The sequence below is a fragment of the Streptopelia decaocto genome (genome assembly GCF_964273445.1).
Source record: "Streptopelia decaocto genome assembly, chromosome: 2".
Lineage (NCBI taxonomy): Eukaryota > Metazoa > Chordata > Aves > Columbiformes > Columbidae > Streptopelia > Streptopelia decaocto.
This window is the reverse complement of record NC_138655.1, coordinates 89,495,332-89,522,019: the sequence shown is the minus strand read 5'-3', so window position 1 is coordinate 89,522,019 and position 26,688 is coordinate 89,495,332. Positions and strand designations below refer to the sequence as shown.

At 41.1% G+C, this 26,688-nt stretch overlaps 1 protein-coding gene across 6 annotated transcripts in view; it reads left to right on the top strand.

Annotated features, from left to right (window-relative positions):
* The window catches only part of ECI2 (enoyl-CoA delta isomerase 2), a 39,183-nt gene extending 24,609 nt beyond the window's left edge, over positions 1-14,574 (top strand). For all 6 annotated transcript variants that reach the window (XM_082044142.1, XM_082044147.1, XM_082044145.1 and 3 more), the window contains 7 exons: positions 2,699-2,890; positions 3,701-3,770; positions 6,041-6,143; positions 7,771-7,891; positions 10,935-11,024; positions 13,089-13,232; positions 14,045-14,574. In XM_082044142.1, coding sequence (XP_081900268.1) covers positions 2,699-2,890; positions 3,701-3,770; positions 6,041-6,143; positions 7,771-7,891; positions 10,935-11,024; positions 13,089-13,232; positions 14,045-14,200 — 876 coding nt within the window. In that variant the 3' untranslated portion in view covers positions 14,201-14,574. The remainder of the gene's footprint in view (positions 1-2,698; positions 2,891-3,700; positions 3,771-6,040; positions 6,144-7,770; positions 7,892-10,934; positions 11,025-13,088; positions 13,233-14,044) is intronic.
* The last annotated feature ends 12,114 nt before the right edge of the window (positions 14,575-26,688 follow it).

The following is a 26,688-nucleotide window of genomic DNA, read 5'->3' as shown; positions in this document are numbered from 1 at the left end:
TCCTGAACTGAGGGACCCAGAACTGAACACAATACTCCAGGTGTGGCCTCACCGATGCAGAGTACAGGGGAAGGATCACTTCCCTTGTCCTGCTGACCACGCTATTTTTGATACAGGACAGGATACCATTGGCCTTCTTGGCCACCTGGGCACACTGCTGGCTCATGTTGAGCTTCCTGTCAATTAGTACCCCCAGGTCCCTTTCTGTCTGACTGCTCTCCAACCACTCTGCGCCCAGCCTGTAGCGCTGCAGGGGGTTGTTGTGACCAAAGTGCAGCACCCGGCACTTGGCCTTATTGAACTTCATCCCATTGGAATCAGCCCATTTTTCCAGTCTATCCAGATCCCTCTGCAGAGCCCTCCTGCCTCCCAGCAGGTCGACACTCCCTCCCAACTTGGTGTCATCAGCAAATTTGCTGATGATGGTCTCAATCCCCTCATCTAAATCGTCAATAAAGATGTTAAATAGGACTGGACCCAACACCGACCCCTGGGGAACACCACTAGTGACTGGCCGCCAGCTGGATGCGGCCCCATTCACCAGCACTCTCTGGGCCCGGCCCTCCAGCCAGTTCTTAACCCAGCGTAGAGTACACTTGTCCAAGCCACGGGCTACCAGCTTTTGCAGGAGTATATTATGGGAGACAGTGTCAAAGGCCTTGCTGAAGTCCAGATAGACCACATCCACGGCTTTCCCCTCATCCACCAGGTGAGTTACCTGATCATAAAAGGAGATCAGGTTGGTCAGACAGGACCTGCCTCTCCTAAACCCATGCTGGCTGGGTCTGATCCCTTGTCCATCCTGAAGGTGCTGTGTGATTCCATTCAGGATGATCTGCTCCATAACCCTGCCAGGCACTGAGGTCAGGCTGATAGGCCTGTAGTTGCCAGGGTCAGCTTTGCAGCCCTTTTTGTGGACTGGGGTAACATTGGCCAATTTCCAATCATATGGGACCTCCCCAGTGAGCCAGGACTGTTGGAAGATGATGGAGAGCGGCTTGGCAAGTTCTTCTGCTAGCTCCCTCATCACCTTAGGATGGATCCCATCTGGTCCCATAGACTTGTGAGGATCCAGATGGCTCAGTAAATCACCAGCTATTTCCTCCTGGAATACAAGGGGCCTATTTGGGTTCCTATCTCTGTCGACCACCTCCAGAGATGAGTTGTCCTGAGGGCCACCTGTCTTACTGGTAAAAACTGAGGCAAAGTAGGTATTAAGTACCTCAGCTTTCTCCTCATCTTTGTTAACTATATTTCCCTCAAAGTCCAACAGAGAATGGAGATTTTCCTTGCCCCTCCTTTTGTTGTTAACATATTTGAAGAAGAACTTTTTATTATCCCTGACAGAATTGGCCAAATTAACTTCAAATTGCACTTTTGTTTCCCTGATTTTTTTTCTGCATGATCTAGCTATTTCCATAAATTCTTCATAAGTAGCCAGCCCTTTTTTCCACAGTCGGTAAAGTCTCTTTTTATTTCTGATTTCATTCAGAATCTCCCTGTTTAGCCAAGCCGGTTGTCTTCCCCGCCGGCTAGCCTTTCGGCACACTGGTATAGCCTGTTCCTGTGCACTCAAAACCTCCTGCTTGAAGCATGTCCAACCCTCCTGGGCCCTCTTGTTTTTAAGCATTGTTTCCCAGGGTATGCTCTGAACTAGACTTCTGAATAGGCAAAAATCTGCCCTCCGGAAGTCCAGCGTAGAGGTTTTGTTAATGGTTTTCCTTGCATCTCTGAGTATTGAGAATTCTATTATTTCATGGTCACTATGCCCCAGGCGGCCTCCAACCACTACATCTCCCACCAGCCCTTCTCTGTTTGTAAACAGTAGGTCTAGCGGGGTCTTGCCCCTGGTAGGCTCATTTACCAGCTGATGAAGGAAATTGTCCTCTATACACTCTAGGAACTTCCTAGACTGCCTCTTCTGTGCAGTATTGAGCTCCCAGCAGATATCCGGCAGGTTAAAGTCACCCACAAGAACAAGGGCCGTCGATTTTGAGACATCTGCCAGCTGCTTGTAGAATAATTCATCTCCTTCATCATCCTGGTTGGGTGGTCTATAACAGACACCCACGAGGATGTCAGCCTTGTTGGACTTCCCTCTGATTCTGGTCCACAGGCACTCAACCTTGTCACTGCTGATCTCAAGTTTAACAGAGTCAAGTGACTCTCTAACATACAAAGCCACCCCTCCACCTCTCCTACCCTGCCTATCTTTTCTGAAGAGCTTGTAGCCACACATAGCAGCACTCCAGTCATGAGAGTCATCCCACCATGTTTCTGTGATGGCAATCATGTCATAGCTTTCCTGCTGCACGATGGCTTCCAGCTCCTCTTGTTTGTTGCCCATACTGCGTGCATTAGTGTACATGCACTTCAAGTGGCCTGCTGGTTTCACTCTTAATTCGGGCTTTCCATCTTTCATCTCGTCTTTGGAGAGCCCAGTTTCAATCCCTTCCCCCTTCAAACCTAGTTTAAAGCCCTCCTGATCAGCCCTGCCAACTTATGGGCTATAGTCCTCTTGCTCTCCCTAGAAGGATGAAGCCCATCTGATTTGAGGAGAGTAGGTACCATGGAGCTTGCCCCATGGTCAAAAAACCCAAAATTTTGACATAACTAACCATAATTTTTGCATAACTAACTGATTTCCATTTCAGCCTTTGATAATCTTGTGTAATTTTTTTTTTTTCTTTCATTACAGGATGATGCCAGAGAGAAATATACTGAACTTGTCTCAAGTCTGGTCTCTGCAGAATCTGCTGGCCAGCACAAGGATGCTTCTCCAGATGAGAACAGACTTGGCGGCTATGAAACAATAATAGTTACCACCAAAAACAATATCACAAAAATCATGTTTAACCGACCTGAAAAGAAAAATGCCATCAACCATAAGGTAAAGAAATTAACTTGAGAGGTTTAATGATTTTTTTCCTTCCTGGGTAAGCTACTGAAGTTTTTAAAGAATCATTATTACAGGTTTAGCAGAACTGACTGAAGTGTGGTGGTCTGAATTTTATGAGGGGTTAGTATCTTGACTCCAATGACAACCTAAGGAATAAATATCCAGTACAAAGTGAAACCATTCAGATAAAGTTTTACAGTTTCATCTTTTCCATGTATTTTTTTTTTCCAAACTTCTTGTAGGACTATGGTCTGCACTAAAGTGACAAGCTACAGGAAGAGCAGCCTGCTTTGTGGATACAAGATTTGACTGTAACCTTATGTATAACAAAGCACGTGTGCTGCCTACTTTGACTCAGCACTGTTGCGTAGATGTCTAGATAGGCTCCCAGATCCTACAGCTGTCTTCATAAGGAAGTCCATCCAGTTGGAAATGTGATCACGCTGTTTCACAACTGCAAAGATACCAGAACAGGGACTTCACCCCACTGCTGCTGATATTGTCCACTTAAACTGCTTCTCAGGTTTTAAAACTAGAGTTTTCCAGTTAATGTATGTTTTCCAAAGGACGTTAATTTGTCCCTTAGGTTTCCATTGGAAGTCTTGAGTAGTGCAAGCATGTGTCTTTATGATCAGAAATATGTCACATGTAATACTTAACTTTCTGTGGATGCAATTTTTTTCATACTTAAATGGACCATAGTTAATCTGTCTCTCACGTTCCTTGTTGTCAGTGTGAATCCTCTTTTTCTGATATTTTGCAGCATCTCATTTGTACTTTGTTGATTTTCCTATTACACAGATGTACAGAGAAATTATTAAAGCGCTTGAAGAAGCTGGAAAAGATGATTCTACCATTGCAGTTATTACTGGTACCACACTTCATATTGCTTCTCTTAGATTTGTTTTGTATTATGCCAAAGTACAGTACTGATATGAAGTATCTACCTGTATCTAGACTAAGATAGAATTGTGTAAGTGAGGAAATTATTTCCTCTAGTACAGACAGTACAGACTAAAAATTTTCTGAAGTGTTTTGGCACAATTCTTTCAAGATGGTGCTTCAAATTCTCTACCAAGCTTGCTGTTAAATCAAAACATCTCTCTGAGATGAGAAGATAGACATGGAATACTCCTAAGGGCTTTGTTACTTTTGAGTAGCTGATATCTGCTCCACAGCATCTGCACTACTGTTGGTGGCGTTGGTGTGGGTTCAGTCAATTTTCTCTACATCTGTGATACATTAGAACATGCTAAAAACAAGCCCCTCAAATCTTACATTGGTATGGCCTGTAGGAAGTTTATACTGCATATTTATTTATGATCAGCAGAAAAAACCCCAATGCTTTATATTGATTTTTTTTCTTTTCCTGTGGCCACTGTAGGAAAGGATTGACCAAACAAGCTGCAACCTGGCCCAGCTATGTACATCCCACTCACCAGATGTGCACAGCTGGATGCCTGTAGCAAGAGTGTGGAAGGGCAGCCCAAACTCATACTGCCTGTGAAGCCTGGCAGCTCTGGGGACATGTCATTGGGATTCTCGAGAGGACTCCTTGGTCCATCTCTGCTGACTGAACAATAGAGCAGCAAGGGCAGGTGGGAGGGACAGAGCTTCTGACAGCAGGTGCTGCCTGCCTGGCCTGGCCTTGTTGCAGATAGACGTGCTTTTAGGAAATTAGATAAAGCTTAAGCTTTGGCTGGCAGCTAAGTTGTGTGGACACAAAGTGAATTTGGGTTTAAGCCCATTTACTTATTACTTCTGAGGTAATTGCACATATATTCTTCTCTACTGTCTCCTTTACCAACATCTTGTATTCCCAGGATGCTGAATTTCCTCTCAGTAGCAATGACCAGCCACAACAACCCTTACAAAATGAGAAGGGTAGTTCACACAACTGGAATGTCTAACACATGTAAAGCTAAAAGCAAATAGCGAATACCCGTGCACAAACCATTCTGTTCCATTTTATGTAGTTAGGAGGAGCACTCCAGGGTAAAGTAACAGATGTGCTCACCAGTGAAAGGTCGTGTTCTGTCAGTGTCCTCATGGAACACAGGATGACTTAGACAATTAAATTGAGGAAAGGCTTAGGAAGCTGGGTCTCTTTAGCTTGGAAGAGACTGAGGGGTGACCTCATTAATGTTTACAAATATATAAAGAGTGAGTGTCACAAGGATGGAGCCAGGCTCTTCTCAGTGACAACCAATGATAGGAAAAGGGGCAGTGGGTGCAAGCTGCAACACAAGAGGTTCCACTTAAATTTGAAAAGGAACTACTTCTCAGTGAGGGTGACAGAGCACTGGAACAGGCTGCCCAGGGAAGCTGTGGAGTGTCCTTCCCTGGAGACATTCAAAACCTGCTTGGACACCTTCCTGTGTAACCTCATTTGGGTGTTCCTGCTCTGGCAGGGGGATTGGACTAGATGATCTTTTGAGGTCCCTTCCAATCCCTGACATTCTGTGATTCTGTGAGATCATGCACTCTGGCTTCTCTTTGCTTTTTTGATGGTGCCTCAAACTGACTTACACATTTACTAACAGGTTATCTGCTTCTTGTTAAAGGATACACTTTTGAGTACAGTGATTTCAATGCAATGCATATCCTTAGAATGCAAAGCCTTTTCCTTAATTGGTCATAAAAAACACAAAACTTCTACCACATGTTAAATGGGATATTCTGTGTACTTTTGATGCCTTCATCAGCTTGAAGAGGGATGAAGGGAGATGCGTAAACTTAAATTTCCATGTTCCTGTTAAAAAAAAATAAATTCTTACATCTTGCTTTGTGGATGATTGTGAATTGACAGAAAAAAAAAACCTGAGCAAGTATTCAGGGAAAGAAATATAATAAATGTTTTCCTATCTGGCACTATTACAGAAAGAATAATCTTTTTTTCCTTCTTTCAAGTTGAATAATCTTTGCCTTTTTACTCGTTGTTTTTCAGTGAATTGTCAGTCAAAACTTATTTTTAAACCATATGTGTCCTTTAAGGTAATGTGTATACTTTGAGACAGTCCCTCTGATTACTTAATGCTGTTGGACACTTAAAATGAAATTATGTTGTAAATGTAATAAATGGAAGCTCCTCTTCCCTACTCAGGAACCATTGGTGCATTTATTCATATGTGTTCTCTGCAGGAAACGGAGACTACTATAGTAGTGGAAATGATCTGAGTAATTTTACTGGTGTCAAACCTACTGAAATGAAGAAGATGGCAGAAGATGGAGCAGTATTACTCAAGTAGAGCATCTTGCTTTCATATATGCATAAGTTCCTGTAATGGGTAAAATAAAATTTGCAGGCATTATTAGAAAACATGACAGCACGGACCCAGTTATGCTACAATATGTCCATGGAGGTGACTGTGTCCAAGGGTTCACCATGTGCATAAACACAAAGATCATGTGGGAGAAGTAGTATTGATTGTGTGAAATAAATGAGGAAGTGAGGTGAATATTATAAATCTTTTTATGTACAGTGATGCTAAAGACTTGGGTTTATTTGTTAGTCCTCAAAGTACATGCAGATATAATGGGAAAAAAAAAAAGTTTTGGACTGTATAGTTGGTAAGCTGCAGTGAAAAATGTGTGGGTTTTTTGGTATCCAACAGTGTCTGCACTAGCAGGACATGCCAGAATACCTTCACTGGCAGACTTCTTTGAATAGAGACAAGGTGTAAGGAACTTGTTCAAAATTGCCTAGGAGTTCTGACATCTTGGTTCCATCTTTAAGTCCGAACCTACCTGTTAAACTAACTTTGTTTTTTTCTGAGGCCAAGGAGATCTGGGGCATCATAAGACATGGGGGCTGAAATGTTTTTTGGGGGGACAAACAACATGTTTTTTTCTTCCCTATTTAAGCGGATTTTGTCTTCTCTTTTACTTCTGTATATGATGATTACATCTAAGAGATGCTTGCAAGTTGGATTGCTTCCTCACGCACTTGCAATTGATGGAAAACCTAAAACACACAGAAAAGCAAACAATGTTTTTGATTTGTATGTTAAAGATGAACTGCAAGTAAAGTACTCAGTTTTACAGCTTTTCCTTAGGCAAGCTGTCTGTGGATCACAGTTGCCTCTACAAAGTGATAATCATGCAGTCTGAATCTGTTGCAAAGATGTTTATTTGGTGGTATCTGGCAAGCGTTCCAGCCTGCAGTATTTTTTTAGGGTGTTCAACACAATGGATAGCCTCACATGTACTTTAGGGAGTTTCGTCTTGCTCATGTGAGGAGACTATTTGCTGTGCTGTTGCTATTACACAGGAACAGTGCTTCATTGCAACTGATGCACAGAGATGCCACAAAGTGGAGTTTTTACAACACTGTTCACATCTGGAAAATATTATATTGTGAGAATGTATTTTGCACTTCTTGGATGGAGAGGTATCTGGCACGTGAAACAAAACACTGTTTCTCAAATCCAGGCAGAACGGCACAAGGGAATTTTGTGTTGTGGTTGGTGCCTGCTGGGGCTTTGCCGCAGAACAGAATCTGTGAAGGGAATGGATATCATCCCATGGGTGGAGTTGGGATGGGTACACAGGCAGACAGAGTGACAGGGCAAGAGACTGTTCTTGCTAATGAGCCATATACAGTAACTGTAGCTGAAGAGGACAGCACTTTCCTAACCTGGTTGGAGGAAGCAGGGAAGCTGTGCTGTCATTGCTAAGGAAATACAGGTATTCCAGATAATTCTTATTTTCTTTAACAGAATTTGTTTGGGAAACGGACTAAAACATATGCTACATAGAATCTAGCTCGTGGGTTTTCTTATGCAATATCTAATCATGTGTTTTGAAAGTTGTTTATATTTGCTGAAGATGACTAGGATGTGTCTCTTATATTCTGATTTCCTTTTCTCTAGAGAGTTTGTGAGTCATTTTATTGACTTTCCTAAACCACTGATTGCAGTGGTGAATGGCCCAGCTGTTGGAATCTGCGTAACGCTCCTTGGATTGTGTGACATTGTCTATGCTTCTGACAGGGTAAGTATGTTACATAGCTGATCCCAAGGTGGTCTTCAAGCCTTTCTGTGGCAAATACTATTTGGTTTGGGGTAATCTGACAGGAAAGAACGCACAAGTGGAAAGCCTTTTTATATCACGTCAAGGAACACTTATCTCAATTACCAGCACAGGGGTGCATCAGCCAGTGGTTAATGTGCATGGAATTTCCTGCTGTAATTATGGTTATCAAGTTACTGACTCCAGTTGAGAAACTCTTTACTGTATCAGTGGGTAAAGAGTAGCTGATGTGAAATGATGGTTCTAAGGCCCCTTTCAGGTGTAAAAGGGGGAGCAAAACTTTATTATGGAGTGGAAGTGTAGTGACTAGCGTTTTTATCTATTCTGTATTCCAAGATAACTTTGGGAAAGCTTTGGTTTATTCAGCTTAAGATTCCTTTTAAGACAACTTGCCAAACACATGACCAGAAGCAATATTAAGGCATAGCGCCGAATTCCATTATATGGCTTATTTTTTATGTTTTGTGCTGTTCATTTGTATAAGGTTGTTAAACAGATACAGAATTTAACTCAAGGTCTTAATATTAGGCAAACTTTTGCTTGCAGAAGTGTCTGCGATGGGTGGTACTTTGATTCCTGCTGCAGCACCGCGTCAGACTTTCCTCAAAAGTCACAGTGACAAATGCAATCCAACAGGGAGACTTAGGAAAATTTAGCTGCAAGGGACCAACTCCTTCTGCTTGCCTCGTTACAGGATTAGCTAGGACCATGTTACTCCTGACATACGCTTGCATAACATGCATGATTTATTCAGCCTATTCCAGTTCCAAGATCTTTTATCAGAAAAAATGTTGGGTTCTCCCTCTTCCTCCCCTGCCATCTGATCATTTCTGCTGTAGGGTGAACCTCTTGTTTCTTGTTCCTGAATTGAAAGAACCAACTGTTTTCATCCTCCCTTACAGCAGCCATCAGTGTACTTAAACTGTTAAATATATCTTAGGTTTACATCCACTCTCTCAATCCTTTGTTTTTTTTGAGCTAAAGAGCTGGAATTCATTCAGTTTTGCCTGGTGTGGACTGCAGTCGTGTTCCTTTGGACTCCTTCTAGTTGTTCTGTGTCTCTTTGGGCATGGTGGTACAAACTAGACACATGACTCCAGCTCATGTCTTACTGAAGCAAAGTAGAGCAGAACTTCTCCACATTCTGTAGGCTGTATTTCGGTTTTGACTTCACACAGTGTTTTTTGATTTACATATTGTGATCTGCTGTAGCACCTGGATCCCTTACTGTGGAGTTGGCAGTTACACAGTTGTTTCTGTCATGTATTGTATACTGTATACAAGGTTATTCCTGCCAAACTTTAACTTGTCCATATTAAATAGTCTTCTTACTCATACCTCTCTATTTTATTAAGATTGTTTTGAATTCTAATCTCTTCTGCCTCAGCATAATATCTCCTTACAGCCATAAGTTAATATAGATTTAGTTGAAGTTTAATCCAAATAAACATTACGTTTTGGTCTGTTAATATTATTCTGCTTTCCGGAATGGTTTGAGATTCATACTTCAACTTCCTTTTAACAGTTGTAAACGTAATCATTGGTAAATGCATCTTATTTTTGCCTTGTATTTCTATTTTTTCTAATCTCTGTGTGCTTACATTAGTTTTATACTTAGTTGTCTGATGTAGTTTTCACTGTGTACTTATATTTAAAGTCAGTGACAAGCTCATTATTTAGCTGAGACAATCTGTTAGTACCTTCCTACCTGTACTAGGACAGCTTTAACTTGTGCCCTTGGTAGCAGTTCTTTGAGGATTTCTGTAGGGTCTAACTTGTCTTTTCACTTAGATTAGTCTTCATGAGAACTTTCCTGTTAACTTCACATTTATTGAAGCCTTCTCAGAAGTGATTGTTCTCTGTTATTCCCTTTGTGAATTCCCATGCAGTAAGCTCATTCTCATCCAAATGACTACTTGATTTCACATTCTCCAGTAGTTTGGTTGGAGTGCCTTAAGCCTTGAGTACCTACTGCAGGAGTGGCCAGCTTTGCTGTGTCCGGGATCTGATTTTATTCTCAGCCAGGTATTCCCAGAGCAGATCATTATCAGCCATGTTGGCAGGATGCTGCACAGGCCAGTCTGACAACAGGTCAGCGTTTTGGGCAGTCACTTGACATTGCCTTCTGCATTGGGTTTTGCTCCAGTTCATGGGGCACTAGTTTGTACCTCAGTATAGTTAATCTCCCCTTACTTAACCATTGCCAATATTAGCCTGTACCCTGGCAGATGTTGTCTAATCTTTTCTTAAATGATATAAATGTCACTTTCTTGCTAGGAAGTCCATTGGTGTTTCTTACTGTATGGCCATCTGTAGTACAGTGAGAGAGGATCACCTTCTATTAAAGGGAAAGCTGCATTGGCAATTTTGTGTATCAGTTCATATTTTTAAATGGAAATAAAGGCAAGCATTTTGTCTTCCTTGCTTAAAGTTGATGTGAGATGTTAAAACATAAAATTCTGTAGTTCAATTCTATCCTTACAATTAGGTTATTGTTTTGTGTGATCTCATGGTGCATTTCTGCCACAGGTTCTTTTTAAATTTGCATAAAATTTGTGGGAAGGAGATTCAGCTGCTTGAATTTTTCAGGAGCAGAATAAACTTAGTGTGCCTTCAGAAAGCAAAATGCTCTTTGCCTCTTAAGTTATCTGGGTTATGTGTTTCATAACTATTAGGGCAGATATGTATGAACGTCCTCTCTGTATGCACATACAAAATAGTTTCTCTGAGCGCTGTATTAAAATAAGGGAACTTCATCAATGGGGTTGTTATGATAAGGGAATTGAATTATACAGACAAAGTCGGCTCTTGGGTGCATTGAGAGAATGAAGTGGTGTCACTGGATGATGTTTAAAGCCTATTATGCTAACAGTTCAGTTGTGTTTCTGGTGAACTCTGTCACAGTAGAAACTTTAAAATGAAAACTAAATCCTAGTACTTTAATCCTGTGCTCTGTTGTGAAGTTTGATTTGTTTTGTTCGTGTTCTTTTTTTCTTTTCCCTAGGCTACATTTCACTGTCCATTTAGTCAACTTGGACAGACCCCAGAAGGATGTTCCTCTTATCTGTTTCCAAAAATCATGGGCTTAGCCAAGGTAAGAATGTCTGCACTGTATGTGAGATCATTTGACCTGTGTGTGTTGGTAAGAGCAAGTGGAGTCCCATCAAGAGTCCTCAAAGCAAGCTCCTGTTTGCATCTTTAGAACCAAAGATCAAGAAATGTAATGGCAGTGTTAGCACAGGCACTTTAAGAGAGTAGTGACCACTTCTAAAGCCATACTGTGATGCTGGTGAAGGTTTTTCTTTCTCATGGCTTCCTCCACATTCTTAAGACAATTTCTATGTGGTGAAAGATTGTATCTTTCTTCCAGAGATGAGAGGGAATGATGTAAAGAAGAGTTTAAAAAAAAGAGCAAAAGAGCACTTGTAAGAGATGGGTTGGTAGGCTGCCTTTATCAGGCAAGGGAGCAAGTGTTGCAGGGCTTCTGCCAACCCTGTGGGAAACCTGTAGTCAACCATTCCTCCAGTTGTGAACATGAAGCAATTCATGTATGTATTTACAGCCAGACTTCTTGTATGATCTGTTTTGTTCTAATATATATTGGTCTTCTGCCCATACTCTTCTTTTCTCTGTCTACTCCAGAAGTAAGGAGCCTAAATAATAGTAATTAAAAAAAGAAAAAGGGAGACACAGCAGAATCTAAATTTTCTTTTCTCAGGATGGCATAACTTCCCTTCTGCTTCTTTTGATTATCCCACAGAAAAAAATCTAGAGAGTTTCAAATGCTTGTTATATTATTGTCTGCATTATTATATTGTATTTTTGTGAGCAGGTTTTAAATCTGTAAGGAGTAGAGCAAATGCTTCATAAACATCGAAGTATGAGGGGGTAGTCTGTTCAGTGAGATATAGCCTACCAGTGCCCATTCTAGAAATCTGGAAGTCACCGGAGGAAGTTAACAAACATGTTTATGATGAGGTAATTCCAGGTGGCAACCTTGGAGCTCTGCTCAAAAAGACATGTAGACACATGGAGAACAAGAGGGGCTGGAGGTCAGTCACTAGTGTTGTAGCCTGGGGATTGATGCTCAGTCTAATACTTGTTTAACCTCTTCATCATGGCCCGGATGATGGGACTGAGTACCCTCAGCAGATGATACAAAACTGAGAGGAATGGTTGTTATACCAGATGGGTTGCCATTCAAAGGGACCTGGACAGGCTGGAGAATTGGAGAATCTTGTAGACTTCAGCAAAGGAAAAGGCAAAGTCCTGCACTTGAGAAGAAGTAATCCCACAGACCGGTGTATGCTGGGGGCTTACTGGCTGGAAAGCAGCTTTGCAGAGAAAGACCTGTGTGTCCTGGTGCACAGCAAACTGCCTGTGAACCAGCAATGCGCCCTTACAGGAAAGACCGCCAACAGCGTCCTTGGATGGTATTAGGTGAAGCATGGCCTGCAGGTTGAGGGAGGTGATTCTTTCCCCCCTGCTTGACACTGGTGAGACCAGTGGGTTCTGTGTTTGAGTCTGTGCTCCAGCTACAAGAGACACATGGGCATACTAGAGAAGACCCAGCAAGGAGCCACAAAGATGATTAAGGCACTTGAGCATATTACATACAAGAAGAGGCTGAGACAGCATGGGGCTGCTTTTACTGGAGCAGAGGAGGCTTGGGGAGTATTACCAATGTTTATAAAACATGATTGGAGGGTGTAAAGAAGATGGAGACAGATCCTTGTCAGTGGTGCTGGGTGACAGGACAAGAGGAAGGGAGTACAAATTGAAACACCAGAAATTCCTTTGGAATGTAAAAAAAAAATTATAGTGAAGGTGGTGAAACACAGGAAAAAGTTGTGCAGTGATGCCATGAAGTCTTCATCCTTGGACAAGCATCTTCACCCTGGAGAGACTCAAAACCCAACAGGACACGGTCCTGGGCAGCCTGGTCCATCTGACCCTGTTGAGCACGGGTTTTGAACTAGACAGTATCTGGAGGTCCCTTACAGCCTCATCTGTTCTGGGATTCTGTGCTTCTTTCTGAGGGCAGACATTAATGAGCAAAAGAGTAAAATAAATGTGAGTTGGAAGCTTGTACTTTTCCTATCAGGTTACTCAAGTCTTGCATCTTGTTGAATCACACCTTCTACTTTTCTTTATATAGGCAAATGAGGTTTTGCTTTTCAATAAAAAGCTGACTGCAGCAGATGCCTGTGTCCAGGGACTTGTCACTGAAGTCTTCCCCGACAGGACTTTTCAGAAGGAAGTTTGGGCGAGATTAGAAGCTTATGCAAGCCTCCCGAAAAATGTCAGTATTCAAAATTTTTCTCCTCCTTGTAAGCCTGTAGCATTCCCAATCCTCCTGTCCAACCTACCTTGTTTCTTGGTTTTGCTTAATCCTTAATCGAAATAACATGGTTCCATATACTTTCCTTCAAGTATAGATCTGTCCCTGTCCCTCCGCTACTGTGAGACAGTTACCTCTCTTCTACCCTGGCTGAATCTAAGACAGTGCACTGTGCACTGAGATTCTGTGTCCGAAAAGCCTTAAAAACTAACTAATCCACTTGCAGTCTCTGTGTGCATGCTTTGGATGCTTTCCCTTAGATTTTTATTTTGGCAATAGTTCAGGTTTAAGAGCTTTATGGCTGGATCTGCAATATTAATTGTACTGTGTGCACTCTGGATGCTCAAGATGATGCTGCACGGCTTCACTCTTTGCTGAATTGGGTCATCCTGCTCACTAGTTTAGGTTTTGCAAAACTACTTGAGTCACAATGGGATTATGTTACTTTGGGCAAGAGGAGACACTTGTGTCAGCTGCTGATAATGTAAGTTGCATTTGGCACTCCAGGCAGTTGAGCAGGTTTTGCTTCTTATGCCCATCTACTCTGATTATGAGCACTTGGTGTGGGCTGCTGTTTTGCTTCCCATGAACCTCCTCCAATTTATTAGCACTCTTAGATGCCATAATTACATCCAGCTAAAAGATTGACTAAAAGCTAAAAAGTACAATCTTAATACGACTGTTTGAATTCCCATGTGTTTATTGTGATACTTTCTGACACGTGAAAATCCAGAAAGCGTAACTTCCTAATGTTCCTTGCTTTTCTCCTCCAGTCTTTGGCACTGTCAAAGCAGCTCATCCGAGGTATAGAAAAGGAGAAGCTCCATGCAGTCAGCAGTAAAGAGTGTGAAGTCCTGAAGGAGAGGTGGTTGTCTGATGAATGCATAAATGCTGTTGTCAGCTTCTTTCAGAAGAAATCAAAACTCTGATCTTCACCAGTAGAATAATACACCTTCTGGCAACAGCTTAATCTGCCTTTATTGTTAATAAACTTTCTCTTCAAATAATAATTCTTATACCTTTTGATGTGGCATATTTCTGTACTGAGTACTGGGTTAAAAATGTTGTGTGCCTTGGATCCATTATGGATATTTAGGTTGGGGAAAAATGGTTCATGACTCTGTAGGCAGCAATGATGTTTCTGAATAATACTAAAGCAGATTGTCTTCCAAAAGGAGCAACAGATTCAATAGCACCGTATTTTGATAGCTCTACATTTAATGTCTTATGATTTTTTTTATTAATCTGTGGGGAAGGAAATACTGTGTAATAAAAATAAATAAATAAAAGTATTTAATTACTATTGTGCTGATTCTTACTCCTTCTCTTAAACATCCTCAGTGGGAGGGAATGTAGTTCCTGGAGGTGTGTTAATGAAATAGTCTTGTAAAAAGTATTCACTTGACCAACTTGAATTAGCATTGCCTTGTACATCGTAGGAATTTATTGCATGAGAATAATTGCAACTATGGCATCAAAGATCTGGCCTGACTTAGGAGAAAATGAGAGAGACTTTTCTAATTGGAGAAATCTCTCTTTTTTTTTTCTTTTCAAAAACACGTGCAAAGATGTTTGTTCTGAGTTTTATGGTTCTATTCTTAAATATGTTGCGCTTTTTCTGTGGAAAAAAAATCCATTAGAGATAGTATGATCTTTTACAGTAGCCATTTTGGAGTTAAATTAACAAAGAAATTATTTTTCAACAGAAATTTTCTCCACTGTTTGCAGACATCTTTGGGTAGAGAGTCTACCAAGCACTGCAGAGGACAGGGTCGGGCTGCTGGAACTAGGTAACCATTTACCTCTTGTTGATGAAAGGAAATCGTGGAGAAGCAGCAGTTACTCATCAGGAAGAGCCTCTCAATGACAAGGAGTTGATTGTTGTAAAAAAAAAAATACATAGATATGTGTGTGTATATATATATGTGTATATATATATATATATATATAATCTGCGGGTTTTAGGTTTCTCACTGTCAACGCTCTTGAGGCTGGTGGAGGTGCAGCAGCAGTTGAGGTAGATGCTGGTTTCTCATATGAACGTGTCACTCAGCTATGCTACAGCAGTTAAGTTTGATGTTAAGTATTAAATGTGTTCAGGGTCCTCCCTAGCACCCTGTGAGAGTTGCTGCTGCCGCACAGGATTCCCAGCAAGAACGAGTCAGCTGTCACACAGGGGATGGCAGAAGTGGGGTCAACAGAAAGCTGGGGAGAGGGGAGCAACAGAGAGGCACAGGGGAGAAGGAGAGGGTCAGACTGACAGGGACACCAGAGACCAGCCTCGAGCTCAGCTGAGAGGGAAGAGAGGGAAACCAACATAATTTCCTGTTTCTGTGAAATAACACAGAAAAGGGCCAGGGTGACCATGCATCCAGCAGCTGTGAAACAGCCAAGAGACAGTGGGGCTCTTCCCACTCCCAGCAGCCAGAAAGGTGACGTGGCCATAGGCCCCAGGACATGGCGGTGGGAGGAAGGACATCCCTGTAGGGTGACAGACATGGGCAATGTCTTGGGGCTGATGCAGTGGTGGGTCTGAGGCCAGGGTATGGTGGTAGAAGGGGCAACAAGAGAAGACACTGAGGCAGAGACCCAGGAGAGAGGTGGGTGCTGCCCACAGGCTCTAAGCCACCATGATACCTCAGCCCCACAAGGCCAGAGCCTCTGCCATCCCACCCTGCTGTGGCTGAGGCAGCCATTGGGCTGCTGGCAAGGAGCCACGCTGAGGCAGCTGGTAGCCCGGTGGGGCCACAGTGGCTCCAGGCAGACATCAGCGGGGTGCCCCAGGGCGTGAGGCTCCATGCTGGCTGCAGAATGGCGGCAGTTGCGTGGAGTAAGGAGCAGGACAGGAGCTGTGGCCCTGGCCCAGAGCAGCCCTGTGCATTTGAGACCAGAGGGTGAAAAGCAACTTTGGCTTACCAAGGCCAGTTAGTTTGGGGTTTTTCTGTTTTTTGGGGGTTTGGTTTGGTTTGGTTTGGTTTTGGTGGAGTTTAGTTAGTTTGTTTGTTTTTTCCATGCTGCTCACATGCACCTGCAATGCTTTCTGTGGGGCTTTTATGGCACTGTAGTGGTGGCTGTCATTGGCATAGCCAGGGATAAACAGTAGTTTGGTCTTTTGAAAGCTCTTCATCGGCGATAAGGTTTAGTAGATTTAGTGGTGCGTGTGCTGTGTCATCAAGTGCATTTTGCGTGTGTGCGATGTGTTTACTTGCCTCGAGGAAAAATGCAGCTATTGATAATCTGTTGATCGGTGAAATAGCAGAAACAGAGGTTCCTTGATCAGTAGATGCCAGAGTACCACTTACAGCAAAATGGGAGATCAACTGGTACTGGTTTTGTAATTAATTAGATCTGTTGATTTTTTTTTTCCCTGTTCTGACTCGCTGTGAGTAATGAGAATAAACCAACATTCCTTCTAGGAAATGGAACTTCTGGGTGTTTATAGTTAACTTTTTGCCAAGTTAAATCATTGTTTCAGATCACTTACAAAGTTCACATCATAATTTTTTGTTTACAAAACATTTGGTTTTGATTAGCAGCATCTTTATTAATTTTTGTGCATTTTATAGGTGTCTGCTATTAAGAACAACAGAACAAGTCTGATGAATCTTTTCAAACAATTTCTGTTTACTCCATACAACAGATCAGCAACTTTAGATATATTCTACTGAACTACAGTCACTTATTAATGATATTTTCTATAAGTGGATTGTGAGGACTACATCAAATGTTCCTGAATGTTCCTTATGTTCCCTTCAAGGTACCACAATTGGGTGGTGTACATCTTCCTAACTAGGGAGTACAATGTGCAATAGGATTCAGGTCACACTCGGCACATGCTTAATAATTTGCATCTGTGTTGTATAGAATCACAGGTAAATAATCAAATAGCTCACACAGAAATACCAATGGCAAGGTATCTGCACCTAGTTTCAGAAAATAAGGTGTTCTGAACTTACGCTCTTTGCAAGACCTGCAACGTTCATTGCTTACATTCATTATAGTTACTGCTGGTACAACACCTGTTTGACCCAAAGCAGATTTGAAATGAGCAATTAGAAATCTGAAGTGTGACAAAACCATGAAACTCTGCATTGTGAAACATTCTTGATATACTCCATATTTTTATCACAAATGATTTGGTATTTTCAGTCTGCATGATGATGCTGGCTGTTGTGTTTCTAACATTGCATTTACAGTTCAGTTGTAACCATCCTGTAACAACTCTGCTGTGTTGAAGTGCCTCTCCCTTGCTCCAGCTGAATGTGAACACGTCCATTACCAGATGTCATCGCTAAACAAGGACTTGTAAGTTTTTCAAACAGGTTAGAATCTATGTTGCAAAACTCTAAATTGTGGCTATTCTTAAATGGTTTCTCTTGTCTATAAACTTTCCTAGATACTTAGGGACAGACAAGTATGCATGTTATATAATCTTCTTATAGTAACTAAACAGAATATTCTCATCCACAAAATTTTCTTGGAGGATTAGTTTTCCTCTTTGATTTGCAACTGAGCAAACTTTGAAATGCATTCTGTCTTGCCTGTAATAAATGAAATGTAATATCAGTACATTCTAGACCTAAGCAGGTGGAATAGGTCTAGACAGGAACATCTAAAACCTGGGGGTGGGGGGAGTGGGGAAATCCTTTTATGACTGATTAACCACTTCTCCATTCAATATAATCAAGGTGTGCACAGTTGAAAGCAGTTTGTATAGAGTGTTTAACATGATATTATTTTAATTAACTAGTTGCAGTGGAACACACCTGTCACAGCAGTTCAGCAGCCCCTCATTGAGAAGGTTACACAGCACAGGGCAATGACTGACAGAACTGGCAGCAAATCCCAAAGAACGTTGCCAGACAATCAGTTTGGGGTTTGCAGAGGGCTGGAGCAAAAAGGCTAAGATTGCTTTCGTCATATTGTCTGAAACTTTGGGATTAAAATATAAATCTGTAAAACTGGACATTCAATACTAGCTTGTCAGGCAGTAGCTACTCTCCGGACCAAAGGGGTTTTTTTTCCCCTCTTCTGACAGAAAACACACAGACTCTTCCTCAGGCCTTCTCTCATTGCCACCCAAAGGTCAGGTGGAGGGCTGGTAGGACAAGCTGGAGCACAAGTCTGATGAGGAGCGACTGAGGGAACTGGGGCTGTTCAGCCTGGAGAAAAGGAGGCTGAGGGGAGACCTGATCGCTGTCTACAACTACCTGAAAGGAGGTTGTAGCATGGAGGGGGTTGGTCTCTTCTCCCAGGTAGCAAGTGGTGAGAGGAACTGGCCTCAGATGGTGCCAGTGAAGGTTTAGATTGGGTATTAGGAGAAATATCTTCACAGAAATAGTTGTCAGACATTGGAACAGGCTGCCCAGGGAAGTGGTGGAGTCACAATCCCTGAAGGTGTTTGAAAGGCATTTAGACGAGGTTCTTAAGGACATGGTTTAGTGCTAGAGTTAAGTTTTGGTTGGACTCAATGATCCTGAGGGTCTCTTCCAACCAAAATAATTCTATGATTCTGTGACTCTGGTGAGGACCTCACACCCACACGTGGGTACAGGTGAGAAGTGTCATTTGAAGAAGTGCCAAGTGGTGTGCGGGTGGTTGGTCACAGCACCTTTGCAGGGGGGTTCCAACCCCGTGTTCATCTCTGCGTGAACCCTCCTGCTGTCCCAGGGATGCCCTGAGCTCTGCACCCCAGGCTGAGATTTTTTTTCCAGGACTTGTAAACCTCATGAATCAGCACTTCTCATGAGTGAGAACTTCAAATGCACCTGCATTATGTTAGAGGTGTAATATGCTAAGAATATACACAAAAGAAGGTTTGTAGGAAGACACCCTTTGTTAAAGTTGTTAGTGTAGTGTAAAAAGTTGACATTTTTTTTCGGCACATAGCTCTTTCTTAATGTGTCCCCAAAAGCACACCTCTCTTCTTCAACTACCATAATAAGTTTTATAGAAGTTATTTCTCCCTATCTGAAGTCCCCATCTTCTTCAAATGCAAACACGTCTGAAGTACGTTGTTAAAAGCCAAGTTCAGCTCACTGAAACTAACAGATACATGCTTGTAACAACTTAAAACTTTCTAGTGAAATATCAAAGGAAAAAAGTAAGTGGTAACTTCTGAGAAGTGCTTTCACATGCTCTGTATCCCAAAGTGGTGTGTTCTTTTTGCAGGACACTTGCAGACTTCCAGCGGACCTATCGCTAGATTTGAGTCACCTGAAAATAAACGTAGCACAACACAGGTGGACTTCGTTGGTCAAATAAATTGGGTTTACTGTTTTATTTTGTATTCCTTGTGCTCATTTTGAAACATGTTTCTGATATTTAAATAAATCTGTTTTCCTTACTTTAGCTAACTCAAAGTATCAGCGGAGAAGGAATGTTTCATGCCTGGAAGAAGATGCATAATGAAGGCAAAATTGCCGTGAGCAGGTAAAATAATATTTTAATAATTATATCAAATTAAGTTGAGTAGTTATTGTCACAGCCATCCAGCCAGTCTGAGCAGGTGAGAGGAATACATGCAAAGACATGTTAGTACTCTGTGGAATTAAATATAATCAGGTAATTATCATCTTATATATTTTGTAATTGGAGTGCTCAGAAGTCTTTTATTAATGGATGTAAAATTGTCTTCATTAAAGTTAAGGAAGGGCACCTGGGAGGTAACAAGCAGTATGTTCAAGTAAAAACCTTCAGTCTCTTCTAGAGCGTGTTGTTTTGCACTGTAGTTACACCCTGAGGATGCTCGTAGATGTGTTAAGTATGCAATTCATTAACTCCATTATTAGTGTAATTTATTCAGTAGATTCTCTGTATTTCTGATGCTGGTTTTCATTAGTAAAGGAGTAGTAAGCAGCAGAGAGGGAGATTTTTGTTTGGCTGGTTTCTTTTATTGGTACTGGGCTTTCTCTTCCAGTTTAGTGAAGACCCTAGAACTGTAAGAACCACATCAGTACTTTTGATTAAAAACAACATTTCTTACACACCATATGTTCTAATGTATAGGAAATGTTTATGCAGATTAAAAACTTCAACCCAAACTTCGAATCATTCACCTACCTTGTTTTCCCTAAATGCATACATAAATAAACTGATGGTATCTCCAGTTTGCATCCCTCATGATAGTGTATGTTCACCTTCATTAACCTTTTGTGATGAGTGTGGTTTCATATTTTTCAGGCACTAAAATGTTTATTACAAATATTTATTACAAATATGCTTTTTGCCTGGCATTAGAGATATGAAGTAAATAATTCTTTACCTATTGATGTGAAGGTTAATTTAAAATTCTGGAAAATATTTGCATAGATAAAAAAATTTAGAAATTAAAGTACATATAGAAATTCTGTGGAGTTTGTAACAACATACCTAAGAGAAGATAACAACACAATCTGACAATTTCCATTGTCCTTACAATTTCCATCGATTGAGGGGGTAGTGTTGCTTTGTCACAGCACTGCTGAATATTGCTCTATTTCTTTTTGACATCTCAAGTGATTAGATTTGAGTAATGTTCTAAAACTTTTTTAAAAAAAACCCCACATCTGAGCAACAAAAGGGGAGAAGCTAATGTCTGGTCATGTTGTTCCATTAACCTGATCTTCTAAATAAGTGTGACTTTACCTTTTGTGGTACAAGGACAGAACGCTAAGGTGTTGGGTTTTGGGTTTGGGTGGGTTTTTTTTCGTTTGTTTGTTGTTTTTGTTGTTGTTTGCATTTGTTTGTTTGTTTTAAGTCAGGGTCTACTATTGTACAAGAAGAAGTAGCAGAAGGTAGTTAAGTACATAAAATTAGTGGAGACAGTTTATTGGAAATCTCCCTACTCTGCAGTAATGAAACAGAACAAAACATAGTCTGTATTTGTCAAGGACAGGCAATATCAAACTGATCTAATTTCCTTCATTAGTGTGACTGGATTGGTGTTTTAAACCCACAGTAGTGAATGTAATTTAAGGTTTAGAAAGGTTTTTGTGCTGCTCTGCTTTGCAGCTGCTGTGAACAATTTCAGGAAATGTGATCTAGGTTAAATCACAATTGTAGAGTTGTAGAATTGGCTGACATACTTTACTAAGCAGTAGCCATCAGTTTGTCAAAGTGAGAGGGCGTAGATTGGGGTCTGGCAGGAGTTTGTTCTGGTATTGCTTTTGTTCAGTGTGTTCAGGAATGAGCTGGATGTCAGGAGAAAGCATTATATTATAGAATATGTGGTTAACACCAAGTTTTAGGATCGTCTTGGTGAGTCTGGGCACAGACTGAAGCACAGGAGGTTCCATCTGAACATGAGGAGAAACTTCTTCACTCTGAGGGTGCCAGAGCACTGGAACAGGCTGCCCAGTGAGGTTGTGGAGTCTCCTTCTCTGGAGACATTCAAGACCCACCTGGACATGTTCCTGTGTGATCTGCTCTGGGTGAACCTGCTTTAGCAGGTGACTTAGACTAGATGATCTCCAGAGGTCCCTTCCAACCCCAACCATTCTGTGATTCTGTGGTTCTTCTTGTGACATGGAATTTCAACAGCTGCATCCCTGGTATGCAGAGTATAATGAAGGTCAAAAGCATTACTAGATTCAGAGAGGTCACTATTTAAGCTCTAGTACATTTTCTTCCTCTAAATGGAATCTTTAGTTGTGTGTTTTTTCCTTCCTCAGACACACCAATAGGCCTCCAGTGGAAACTCCCGCTCACATAATTCTTAAAGTTCTTAGCTGCCAATCATGCAATGGGAAATAATGTGAATGAATATTAAACAGCATCTTCTACCGATGTTCAGCAGACACCGACAGCAATCTGCTGGACAAGAGACTGGGATGTTTTTTCAATACTAGAACTGAAGCCATTATTTCTAACTTCAAACCCACTACTGACAATAGTACTGAAGATATCCTCCCTGTTTCCAAATGTAGTTTTGGGTTACAAAATGGTAACACAGAGGACAGTCTTTGATTGGAAGAAAACAAATCTGAGAATGAAAAGATAAATAACGGTTTGCTTAAATATTTCAAAAGCATGGATTTGAAGTTAAAGCTAAAAGCAAGAGAAAACAATGGAAGAACTAATATCCAGACATGAAAACAAAATTTTCCTCTCTCCCTCCTCCCCCGCCATGTGTTAATCTTTACAAAAGGTAGTGTTTTCAAAATAGGATAACCATAAGTTATGTTTCAATCTGTTCCCAGAAGGCTGTCATGTAAAACTGTTCTCTCAGCTACTGGAAATGGAAGGAATGCAGCACCTGCCTATATTCTAGAAGACCAAGACCTCACAGCTTCTGTCCTAACCGCAATTAACCTATTTCTCCAAAGAAATCAGCCAGCCAGGGCTATCTCCTTCTCCCTGTCTCCAAGCGGCTTTTAGTCAATAAAACATTCCAGCTGCTGTACAGGTGAGTAAAGCTGTTCAAAATGTGTTTGCCAGTGCTGTGGGACAGGCAGGTGTGCAGTGGAACACCCATCGCTGGCAGTTCAGTTGTGAGGGAGGTCGGAGCATCGCAGGATGCTCAGGGAGCTCTGAGACACCCTCAGTGTTAAACTCAAACTGCACTGAGGCGCGGAAATGACCTTACAACCCTTGAGGTTGTAAGGAAGGTATGCAATTACATCAGACACACAGGGAATAAATTCACTCAAGATGTGTGTATTTTACAGTAGTTGTGAGCTTGGTTAAATACAGTAAAGTGTTACATATTCATGAAAGTTTTTAGGAATGCCTATACATATTCATAACCTCTCCCCAAGAAGGCGGTTTTTATTGCAATGAGTTACAGGAGACCATTCCATAGTCTCCACCTCCAGCTCTTCCTGGTTGCAGCTGCGCAGTGATCGTGAACCCAGGTCCTCTTTCTTTGTACGTGGTCACCTTTGGTCCAGTGTGATGAGTTGGTTGGGTCTCAGACTGCTGAGTTGGTTAAAACTGGTGTGTCTCCTGTCCTGTGCCCAAGTTTCTGTTATCTAGTTCACCCAAGGGTGCACCCAAGGATTATTATCTTTGCAAGGCACCAGTGAAGTCCTGTTTCTCGTACAATAAATTACACAAAACTAAGCAAGGCTAGGCAATTGTGATGTGGGTTAGAGGGTTAGTTCTCTAAGCATCTTTAAGTGTTAGTTAGTTAATTATTATTTTCTTTAAGTGTTAACTAATTAATTGTTAGTTAATTAATTGTTAATTCCCTGTATCAGTACGTCTGTGGGGAGATGATCTTTGGCTGAACCAAGCTCTCATTTGGCTTTTGTAGCAACTTCAAAATCACGGTCACCAAACACAGCTGCTACCTACTCTTTCTATATCATTCTGTATGGAAAATACAGGACGCAAACCTCTTCAGAAAGACCTCAGTAATGAGTAAACTTTTGTCTCGACAGAAAAGTAGCATCTCTCTTTTGTCAGGGTGATGTCGAAATACCGTAATACTGAAAATTATTACTTCCTTGAATTCCTACTTGTTATGTTTGAGTGTCATTCAGCATTACTGGTTTAGTGTATTAGTTTATAAGTTAAGTCAGTGTTTTCTTACTGTTTAGAAGTGATGGGTACTACCTCATCAGAATTGAATACAACTGTATTACGAAAAATAAATCATTTTTTAAAAAAATATTTTGTTTATTTTTTATTTTTATTGCCAGGATCTTGAGTCATTTTGTAAGACCTCTTTATAAAACAAACCGGCATGGAACTGTCTTCCAAAGGGCTTATCCTTGCTACAATTACAGCTTTTTTCAGGTATTGGCAAAACAGTAATAAAATGTAGCATACACAGTACATGCTAATTACAGTTGTACTACTTCGCATAAATACATTGAAACAGTGCAAAAGTGGTGGTATGACTTAGATAGAATGTAGTCTCTGAACCACATGCAATCTGCCTAAAAGTGGTTTGGGTTGAAAGCATTTCAGAATCCAGTGGGATTACTCCTATTTACCTTGGTATAAATAGAATAACCTGTGAAATAGCTTCCTGATAGCTTGACTGTTGCCTGAGACATAACAATGGGTGGCCTTGTAAATCAAATATGTATGTGATTTAAGTAAATACATTTACCTCTCTCTTAGAATCTAGGTCTAAAACATGTTCCTGTAGACTCTTGGATTTTAGAGGACTATGATGATTATTCCAAAAATCCTCCTTATTCTTTTGTGAGTAGATGACATACTTTATTTCATCTTTTTGTCTGTAAGAGGATTGTTTCCATTAAGTATGTGTTTAGGCTGCATTCATTTCTCTCTCTGTGTTCAGGAGCTTCCTACACATGAATTTTGCAAGTTTTTGTCACTTTAAATAAAGCTGTTGCTTCAGGTATGCAGGTGTTCTGTGAGATGTCTTAAATTGCTTTTAATAGCATATATGCGATTACTGCATGGTTTACCATATGGTAAGAGAATTTCTGGATTCTTTTAAAAGAATAAAAATCTTAAGAAAAAAGCATGCCAATCTAGGCATTATTTGGGATTCTCATGTAAACATAGCTGATTTTTTTTTATCAAGCCTTTATTAACAGAAATAGATTCATTACTTACAAACAGGAATGGACTTGGCATATTAGCTTTAAGGAGCTGGCAGAGCAATTTGGGTCAGGTCGTGATTACCCTTTCCCTACTCTGTCAGAGCAACTGGATGTTCTGTAAAAGAGGCAGGGAACTCTGTGCCTAAATGTACTTGGCCATATTTTTAAATTTAAGCCTCCTAGGGGAAGAAAATGGATAGGCATTGTGCGTTTTTCAGATTTAATGTAAAAACTCCCAGAAAGAGTGACTAAACTGCCATTTTCCTGCGGGTAGGAGACCATTCAAAGGAAGAGAGACAGCAAGCTGTCCTCTTCTTCAGCCATGATGGGAGATCTTCGCTCAGGAGGCTGAAGGGAATGGTGCCTTTCCTGGATTCAGCCAACTGGCCTAATTTGTCTGGATATTAAACCCAGATGGAATTTTGTAAAGTTGCGTACTGAATCCTGTGTGTCACCTTTCTGGATGCTGAGCAGATACATAAGCAGGATATGAAGGGCAGCTTGGCTTTAGTTGAGCAGAACTCTGTTCTTTCCCCTGGGAAGTCTGCAGCCCAAATGTGGGGCTGTTCTATACAGAGTATCTCATCCAGATAATGTTTTTAGAATAATATTTATTTTAACACAGGAGATGATAGATTTGTAGAATGTCTGAGCTTTAGATGTATTTAGATAAGGTAAAGCTCCTTTTATAGGTAGCATGTGAAGTTCATTTGAGAACAGGGTTTAGGAGCAGAAAGAATACAGATAAATTCACAAATTGGCGAGCATGACACCTCAAAGCCACTGCCAAGAGTATTTGCACAAGAAACTTGGTTTTGTCAAAAATCATTATTAGTTCTGCTGCTCCTGCTCATAATGTGTTCAGCACCACTGTTACTCTTTGTTAGAGTTCAGCTCAAATTCAATAAATTGCAGGAAGAATATTCTCCCATTTAATCTAATAGAGGTTTCATACATTGGGCCAGAATTATGGTAACAGCGAGGCAAGGGACTTACAAAAGGATAAGACTTAAAACATTTAGCCAGCGAGTTTTTTTAAGTGGCAGAGTTCAGAGCAGCTATGGAACTGTTAGAAAAGTGGATATGCAGAACGTCAAATCCAGACTATTACCATTCACTCTGCTTCAAGAGCAGATGACTTAAAGTGGTTGCCAGTCCTGCCATCAACGCAGAAATTCAGCTGCGTCCTCTCTCTAAGAAATTGTATTTCTGCCTGATAATGTCTGAGATTCTATGATAAATCTACCTCCCCTAAGGGACAAGTCTAGTGTAGCTGCAGGTCTAAATAGGCTTTCAAAGACTTGTAGAGCGTGTCAAGGAGAATTTAACTGTTTATGAAAATATCCATTTCCTATATCAGGAGTAGGGTTTTTCATGTTGCTGGAAATCAGAATGCTTTATTTTTTCAAGAGGATTGGTTTGCCCCTTGTGAATGCAGAGAGGCAGCCTGGTGTGGGGGTACTACACAGGCTGCAGGTGCTGGCATTCTGTCCTTGCTCTCACTGGAGCCCTACGAGAGAAAGCAGCCCCCAGGAACGCCAGGCACCTTGCACATGCAGCTGGTGGCAGGGCAGAAGAGTCAAAAGTTTTCTTAATTCCAGCATGACTGTAGATGCCCTTCTTGTGCCCAGGAACCTCCTTTACCAACGCCCCGTTCCTTTTTAAAGCCATACAGACTTCTAATAGCAACTATCAGTCCCATTCTTTTAATAGGAGGTACTTTGTCCTCAGTTACCCCCTCCTAGTTTCTTTTTCCCAGAACACAAAGCCCCGGTTGCTACACTCTTGCTTGAAAAATCACACTTTTGAGACTGAACTGTGAACAAAGTAGACAGTGACTGTGTAAGTACCTACTTTGTGGGTTATGACCCATTTATTTCTGGTTGCCCAAAAGTAGCTTTACATTTATTTCTCAT